This window comes from Rhagoletis zephyria, unplaced genomic scaffold (genome assembly GCF_001687245.7).
Source record: "Rhagoletis zephyria isolate East Lansing unplaced genomic scaffold, Rhagoletis_zephyria_1.1 Rzeph_scaffold_15986, whole genome shotgun sequence".
NCBI lineage: Eukaryota > Metazoa > Arthropoda > Insecta > Diptera > Tephritidae > Rhagoletis > Rhagoletis zephyria.
The window spans coordinates 3,088-12,358 of NW_016173051.1; the positions used below are offsets into that span (position 1 = coordinate 3,088).

The 9,271-nt window shown below is 32.4% G+C and overlaps 1 protein-coding gene across 1 annotated transcript; it reads left to right on the forward strand.

The window, feature by feature from the left end:
- Nucleotides 1-7,826: 7,826 nt before the first annotated feature.
- Nucleotides 7,827-8,787, forward strand: LOC108379262 (protein giant-lens-like; the record flags this gene model as incomplete). The annotated part of the gene is made up of 2 exons (XM_017635599.1): nt 7,827-8,542; nt 8,616-8,787. Coding segments are annotated over 2 exons (888 nt in total), but the record flags the coding sequence as incomplete, so codon positions are not given.
- Between the last annotated feature and the right edge of the window lie 484 nt (nt 8,788-9,271).

A 9,271-nucleotide genomic window follows, 5' to 3' on the forward strand; every position in this document is an offset into this window, starting at 1 on the left:
TTGACCGAAACATATCCCATGGGGAATCTTTTAAAAGCTTTTTATAGATTTTTTTTATGGAAGAGCACGGAATAAAATATCGCTCTGATCGTCACTGTATTCTATGAAATGGGTAAAGAGCAAAGATTCATCTCTGGTAAACGCTACTTTAGAGCCGTGATGTACACCGCGTTCAGAGCTTTTTCAAGCTTTATATACATACAATTTAGAGCAGCGATGGACAGAAAGAGCTTTTAATCTGCACGCGCCTATACAAAATATATAGAAAGCTTAAAAGAGCTTTGCCCGCGGGCAAGGCAGTGCCCATCGCCGCTTTAGAGACTAAAGTATCCATTCAATAAAAAAGCAGAGGGTATTAGTAAAGTTTATACACCAAATTAAAAAAAAATATACCGCTAAATTTTATTTTTTAGGCATTTATAGAAATACCCAGTTAGGATTTAAATGTACTAATGAAATTAAAACTTGATGAAAAATTTTGAATAAAATACCAAAAGACGAAGAACAGCAAAATATCGAACGTTTTCAAAAAAATTCGGAATCTCGTTGAAAACCCCCTAAAAAATTTTAAATGTCATTAAAAATTAAAAAAACACCGCAAATCACTGAAAAAATATGTAATATTTATAAAATAGTTATCTTTCAAAATGTCAAAAAAACCGAAGAAAAATCGTCAAAGTTCTCAAATCTGAAAATTTTCACAGAAACCCTAAAAATTATAAATCACTGCATTTTTAAAAAACAAAGAAAAAGCGAAAATGCACGAAAAAATCTCAGATAAAGTGCGAAATATTGCATACATTTCAAAAAAAAAAAAATCCGAAAAATTTCGCTTTGTTGGGAAAAATACTGAATCATTCAAAAAAAAAACGGTTAAACCCCGAGCAAATCTTACAGATTTTCGAAGAAACTTTATTTTAGCAATTATTTTACTTTGGGCCAATGTTTGAAATATAAAACGCAAAAATCCACAAATAAAATACTACGGACAAATATCCGAAAACTTTCGAAAAGTATCCGAATAAATTCGAAAATCATCCGGAAAATACCGAAATAGACTTAATAATTCCGAAATTATTCCGAAATGTCGTGAAAAGCCTCGAAAAATCCTAAACAAAATTTACGGAAACCGAAAATTAGGATGCTTAAAAAAAACCTAGCAAATAAAAACCAAAAATTCCCAACAAATTCGAGTCTACTAATTACGAAAAACCACAGAAATACTAAACAATTCCGGAATGTTTACAGAAATTTCGAGTTAATTTTAACTAGTTTAGAAAACACTTGATAAAGTCGTAGAAATTATAAGAAAATCCAAAAAAAAAAAAAAAGAAAACATAATCTCTTCAATTTTTGATCAATGCTACAAGGATGAAAACGCAACAGAATCTCAAAAACATCCTGATCTAAATACCGAAAATCATCGAAACTCACAAAAATACTGACAGGTTCTGAAAAAGATTCCAAATCTCAAAATACTTCTGAAACAACTCAACTACTCTCAAATAAGCGGGACACTTTTATACATTCGACGAAAATCAAAAAATTACGAAGCGTTTTATTTTTGATCAATGCCCGATGAATATGAAAAATCCCGAATAAATTACTGATATTCATAAAATCTCGCTAAACCCCGCAATTTTTCGAAAAGAAAAAATCCGAAAATTATCGATATTTATTGAATTATCATTATTATAGACTTAACGAAATGTATCGGATTATCGTAATGCATGGAGTTCTTTCAACTTACACAGTTATCGATAATTATTGATCTACAGAAATTGGTTGCATCGAAGTTTATGGAATTTTCAAAATATATCGATTTATCGAAATCTCAAGGTTATATAGGCTTATCGAGTTATCACTGCTTATCGAATTTTATCATATTTCGAAAAATGTGCAGCTGTCAAAAGTAAAAATGTATAAAGGTATCCAAAGAATATACATTTTTCAGTTATCGAAATTTATCGAGCAATTTTTGTTGAATTATCGGATTTTAGTGTTTTTTAAATTCATCGAATGTCCAAAGACCTTCAAATTGCAGTCACGTTTTAGTTCCAAAGCTGAAGATTTCCCAGAAAGTTACTTTGTACCTTATAAGTTTTGCTACGTGTTAAGTTAGAAAACCTTTCCAAGGCTCCTAAAAAGTTGAAAAACTGTAGAATTTCGACAGTAACAGGCGATCTAGTATATATAAATGTGTAAGAAATACTCAATTTTTTAATAGACATTAACAACGGCCGCTTCGACTCCCCAATTTAAATCGGATAACAAAATCCACTACCTTTTCAAATCCGTTGAACAATCTCTCCAACCATTTCCGTTATAGCAAAGCGTAATGGTTAAAATGTCTAATAACAAGCGCATAAATTCAGCAAAGTCCACAAAAATTACCTAACACGAAATAAATCATAGCGACGACAACAAAACCAAACTAATGAAGATAACCTTTAACAGAACGGAAATATTGTCGGTATTTAAGAATCGCTAAGATTTAGTTCCGGTGCTAAGGAAAAAGCCAAAAAAAAAACAAAAAGAAAATTTATCGCTTCACAAATGACAATTACGACTGGTGTAAAAATTCTATAAAAAAGCACCACAAAAAAAACAAGAAAATGGTAGTAAAACGGAAAAGCATTGAAGCAAAAAATAAGCATATCAACAACAATAACAATAAGAATTTCACTGCAATAACAACTCAGCTACATTCATTGAACAAAATTGAAAGAAAAAGCTGTCAAGCATCTCACCTCATCGAAAAGGGGGGTGTAGTGTTGACGAGTGGCGGGCGGCGGGCGGCGAGTGGAAACGAGCGTGAACGTAAATGGTTGTGGTTGGATGCGCGCTGATCGCACAACGACTGAACGAGAGGGGTAAAGATATTTTCGAGGGAGGTGAAAGTAGACGAATGTGTTTATGGCAATTGGTTGTATGAATGGGCGAATGAATATTTTTATGAATGAAATACTGGCATTTGTATGTAACACGTTGAAGCTGAAATCTTATGAATGAACTGTGAGTGAAGGAGGAGTAGTAGATACATGCATTAGGGTGCATCACTCTCCATATTAAAAAAAAATATATATATTTTAGGCTTTACGTGAGGTAGAGCTATTTGAAAATACCTAAAAAAAATATTTTTATTTTCTGAAAAACAGTTCAGATGATAGAAGAGAGCTTAAGATATCTGCTAAAATATTTTTAAAAATTTTGTCAACGGAATCAAAATTCAAGTCGGTCTGGCCCACGTAAATCTAAATTTTCTCCCGAAATATTTTGGCGGGAATCTTTAAATTTTTTTTTTGTGTTGCACCCTAATGTGCATATGTACCACGCACAAACATATGGTCATATGTACTCAAAACAGATAGCTACATATATCGTAAATCATGCAAAGAATGTGAAGCGCGCTTACAACAACAACAACAAAAACGAGAACAATAAGATCAACAACATTAATGGATATTCAGAAACAACAACAAATAAGCAAAGTTGGCAAGCAGACCAGACAACCATATAAACAACCAACCAAAGTTGGTGTATGACTAAAAAGCAAAGATGGTTTGACAGACTCGCGGACAGACAAGCAAACACACAAACATACATACATATATACAAACAATCCAGCGAAAAGATGAATGAATGTACAATGAATGAATGGATGGATGGCTGGATGGATGGCTGAATGAATGGACGAATGCTGAGCGTCGTTATTTAGACAAGCCTGCAGGCCAATGATGGCATAAAAGCCAAATGCGTACCAGATATGGACAGACAACTGTGCTTTTAATTTGCTCGATATTTTAAATTTTAAACAGCGCATACTTGTGAGTGTGTTGATGCAGGAGATTTAGAGTGTGTGTGTGTGTGTGTGTGTGTGTGTTTGCGCCCGACTGCTCTGCTTGTAGAAAGGATTTTGTTGTTGTTGCTGTTGTGAGTGCTAAATTACGCATGATTTCATTCATTAGGTTATTTTTCTTGGCTGTTTTATAACGCAACAAAAGTAAACAATAGTATGTGGGGAATACGTCATCGCAGGGAAACCGCGGACTAGTGAATAAAATTTCTAGTTCCGTACTAGGTCTTTATCGCCAAAAAGGAACTAGTCCGATAGGATCTAGATCCCCACCAGTCCAAAATCGGCGAAAAGTGGTACTTTTAAAAAACTAATTTCTTCAGTTTTTTTTCACTAGAAATCTATATCTAAAGTGACGAATTTAGAAATGGTTCGGAACTATAGAAAAAGGGATGCAGAACGAACTAGATCTTATTTGTCGAATTTAGAACTAATTCGGAACTATCGAATAAGGGATGCAGCGGGGGGCTTGTTTACTTTGCATAGATATGTGTTCGGCGGCATTTTCGTTCAAATACGCTTTTATTCTGCGCTTCGCAGATGATTTTTCATAGTCTGGTAATACAAAACTAAAATTTATGTCAACATTTCAACATCTTGGGACTGTCTGGAATCTAAGAAATAACAGCGAGCTCCTATGCAAACTCAGCTACAGCTAAAGGTATGTAAACCTACATTTCTTACAATCACTCAAACAAATTTAATTTCAAATTGAAAACACATTTCTTCCAAAATAACTTAAAATCGCACACACAGAAGAACCAAAAAGATTGAAAAATCATGATACTTTTTTCTTTAGTCTGTCGATTTTAGAACTGGTTCGGAACTATAGAATTTAGGACTAGTTTGGAACTATCGAAAAAGGGATGCAGCGGGGGGCAATTGACACTTCCTAGGACATCGCCATGTTAAATTCGCCAGTTGCTTGCATGCAAAAGAGATTGAACGCGAACCAGTACTAGGTCTAAATGTACTAGAAGCGCCCCAGTTCAGAACTAGAAATTTTCCCAACAGGGAATATAAACAGGTCTGTGTGAAAAAAAACAACTTTTTTTCTTTTATTAATCCTCTGTTGCGTAACGAATTTAAAACTCAAACGCATTAAGATAAAATTAAAAAAAAACGGAATAAAATGAAAAAAAATAAATAAATAAAATAAAAAACTAAAATTGCCAAAAATAAAATATTTAAACAAAACAAAATTAAAAGATAATAAAATTAAATAATGCAAAAACAAAAATATTTAAATTATTTAATAGAATTTAAAAAATATTCTAACCAAAAGGCAAAAATTAAGAAATAGTAAAAAATAGCAAGTAAAAAAATACATACATACATAGGTAATATTAAATTTAAAAAATATAATAAGACATATTAAATAAAATTTAATTAATCAAAATTATAAAAAAAACAAATAGAAAATAAATTTAAGCAATATAAAATAAGAATTATAAAAAATACAAAAATATAAAGAACCAAAAATGAAACTGAAATAAAAAATCAAACAAAAATAAAATACAGTTATGTGCAGAATATTAAGACCACCAAGCGAAATTCTGATGGTTAGCTTCGTATTCTCACAACATGACAATAATAAAATTTGAATCATGTAGTGGTTGTAGTCTTTGCTAAATTCAGAATTATTTATAATGTTGATACTTTAAGTTTCCTTATTAAGTACTACAATTTAAACGAAAAGACCTCCACTCCAAATTACCCAAATACTTTGGAAAAACAAAGCAATATATATATATAATATATGAGACCAAAAACTTATATGATTTTATACTGACTTAAACATATTAAAGGTCAACATAGGCATATCAGGAAGGAATAATGTATTAATAGAATATCTTTATAGCAAATAAATTTAAATAAAATTAGTGTAGTTGAATGGTTGATCAAAGATTTTAGTTTTAAGTTGTAGCTTTTACATTTGTAGAATGGGTAATTAGTAATAGCAGTCAATATTCAAAACCTTTTATTGTGTTGTTTATATTTTACACATTACTGTAGAAACAAAAAAAAAAAATTAATTAGACTTTCAGTAAAATAAAATAAAATATACTGGTGTTTTAAACTACCTAATGCACCAACAAATCTATCGTCGCAGCATTGGTAATTCTGAATGTCCAGAGAATAAAAGACTTCATTGGGTTTATCGCATTCTCGACAATGCGCTCGCCAGCGTTTGAAAAAGTAAACAAAAAAATCCAAAATCGAAAATTTCGACAATATTTTTTATTGAAATGTGATAAATTTGGCATTGAATATTAATCAGATGAATTCATAAACTCCTTGGTCAAAGTCAAGGTTTTGTCGTATTTTTTTGATTTAAAAAAATATTTTTTTTTTCAAACCCAACATTTTTATTTTAAATTTTGAAGTTTTTGAGGATGTTTTAAGGTTGTACGTTAACATAATGAGGAGGTGTCTCATGATGTTGATATTTTTAAGAACCATCCTAATATGTATGTATGCATGTACGCACTCAGGAAGTTCTCTTCTCCTCATTTTTGTCAGGTATTTCTGAAGTACTCGTGGCCAGATAGAAGCTGTGTTGTGTAGAAGAGTTTAGTTTTAGCCGCTTTGTATTGCTCTTCGCCGTCGTTGGTTCATTTGTAACCTTCCCGAATATACAGTGACGGTCCAAAATGGATGAATGGTGTTTCGTGTTTAATATTTACAATGTTTTTAAAGGTAATTTTTTTATTTTTTTATGTTTTTTTGATATTTTTATAAAAATATGCTTCATGCTTTAACAAAAACCATAAAAATCACACTTTCAAACTTTATGCAGAATTTAGGAAAAAACCACAAATTTTTATCCAAATTTCGAGCTTTTTAACCAGATTTTTTTTAGTTGTTTTGGGTATGCAGTTAACAGGATTACAAAATTCTAGTAAACTTAGTGCAAGTTTTGAGCGGCTAGAAAGTCGCATTGATTTGTAATATTTTTTTTTTGCTAACGGCTTTTTCGTTTTTTTTTTCATATAAAAAGCGAAATTTAGGAAAAATGGCGTTGAGTTTTTTTTTATTTTTTTTTCGCAAAAGGTCTTGTGCATATTCTTCCACAAAAAATTCATGTTTATATAGAAAAAAGTGCAAAACGTCAACAAAAAAAATATTGAAAATCAATGCGATTTTTTAGCCACTCAAAACTTGCACTAATTTTACTAAAATTTTATATTCCTGTTAACTGCATACCAAAAAAAATTTTACAAATTCTGGTTAAAAACTTGAAAAATATTGTAAATATTAAATACGAAACACCATTCATCCACTTTTGACCGCCACTGTACACACATATGTATGTATTTCTGAAAAATGTTTCAATATCTGCGAAACAATTGTGTAAGCAAATGTTTATAGCCGTTTAATAAAATTCAAAATCATTTTATTAGCGCAGACATTAATCACTTGTTCTACATAACAAATTATAATTTATGGCAGTTCCCTTTACGATTAATTGCATTTACATGGCTGTGAACACGTTTTTTTTTTGGTTTTTGTTACATACTTAGTTGTGCAAAGACTCGTACTTTTATAAAGCAGTTGTGCTTTTTTATACAAAAAAAAAATACATCTTAAAATAATTTGCATTTGCGCAATTGAAGCTTTTCCATTTAATTCATAATTTTACGTAGGTATTTTTCTGATGCATATTTGGCATTTTTAATGAGGACAACATTTATTTTGAAATGGGAAAACATTTTAGATAGCCAAATTAGTAATTTTCTAAGCTATAATTATAACGAATGACAGTGAATGTGCAGCAAATTATAGAAATTCATGATTGCAAGTGGGTTGCGTGGGCTCAACTGGTTTGAACTGAGACAAAATTAGCTTGGCGGTCAAAATTAGATGCATAAATATGTAGTGAATCAGAAATTCAAATGCAATTCACTTAAATATATTTTCACTACAAAATACTCTAATTTTAAACTCGCTCCCTTTTCACTCCTTTCAGGACTCCGAGGACGATCTACCGATTTGTGCTCCCAATGCTGTCTGCTCAAAAATCGATTTGTACGAAACACCTTGGATCGAGCGTCAATGCCGTTGCCCCGAATTGAATCGTCAACCGCACATTATACTCCACCATCACTCAACAACACATCATCACGGCAGCGGCTCCGGCTCCGGCTCCGGCTCCGGCGAGCTCTCACAATCCGCTGGTGCTGGTGCTGCTGCTGCTGCTGCGGCGGCACATGAAAAATTCCGCAGCTACTATGAACGAGAGAGAATGTTGCAACATAAACGTTTGCTGGTGGGCGATTTCAACGATAAGAAATTCGAGCAGCTGCATCTGAAGAAGTTGATGCAACGTTTAGGCGCCGTCTATGAGGATGATTTAAATTTACAGGCTAGCGATTATGCATCATCGGCATCGTCACATAACGAAGACAACGATGCTTTGCCCAATTCACAGGAGGGCGATGAAATTGGTGAACTGAACGACAATGAATTTCCGCATACACCATCGCGTCGTAATTACTATTCGGTGGAGCCGAGTACAGCGCATATGCGGCATTCGGGTCATAATGGGCATCGTGCGAAGGATTCGTTGATCACCTTCATTGGTGGCTGTCCGAGTGGGTTGGGTGTGGAGGATGGCCATACAATTGCCGATAAGACGCGTCACTATAAGATGTGTCAACCGGTGCACAAGTTGCCCGTATGCAAGTGAGTAGTGGTGATGGAGTTCTGTATGTACATAATATTTATTTGTGTGTTTTTTTCATTGTATTTGTTTTAGACATTTCCGCGATTACACGTGGACGCTTACCACTTCAGCTGAACTAAATGTGACTGAACAAACTGTACATTGTCGTTGCCCAAAGAATTCGGTGACATATCTGACGAAACGAGAGCCGGCTACATATGGCGCGAGCGGTTATACGTACCTCTTTGCTTGTTCACCCATAACAGTAAGTGTTGAAAGAAGTACAGTTATGTGGATTTTAACTTATTTTAATTAATTCAATTTTACCTTATTTCATTTCAATTCACTTAGCTTCACTTGAAATCATTAAGTTTCATTTATCTTTATTTAGCTCATTTCAATTCTAGTAATCTTCTCTATTTACAATCTTATTTTATTTCTCTTTTCATTCAACTTATTTCAGCATAGTTTTTTTCAATTCACTTAATTTCAATATTTTATTCTCGCTTCATATTCTCACTTCCTACTCTCAATTGTTTTCATTATACATTCACCTCATTTCATTCTTTATTATATTATTTTATACAACTTCATTTTAATTCACCTCATTTCATTTCATTTTATTGCATTATTTTCACCTCACTTCATATTACTTTACCTAATCTTCTGATTTCATATTGTGGCTATTCACACTTGCCTGGTTATCAGGTTATCTGGTTAAAAAATATTCTGCAGTGTATTTTATTTTG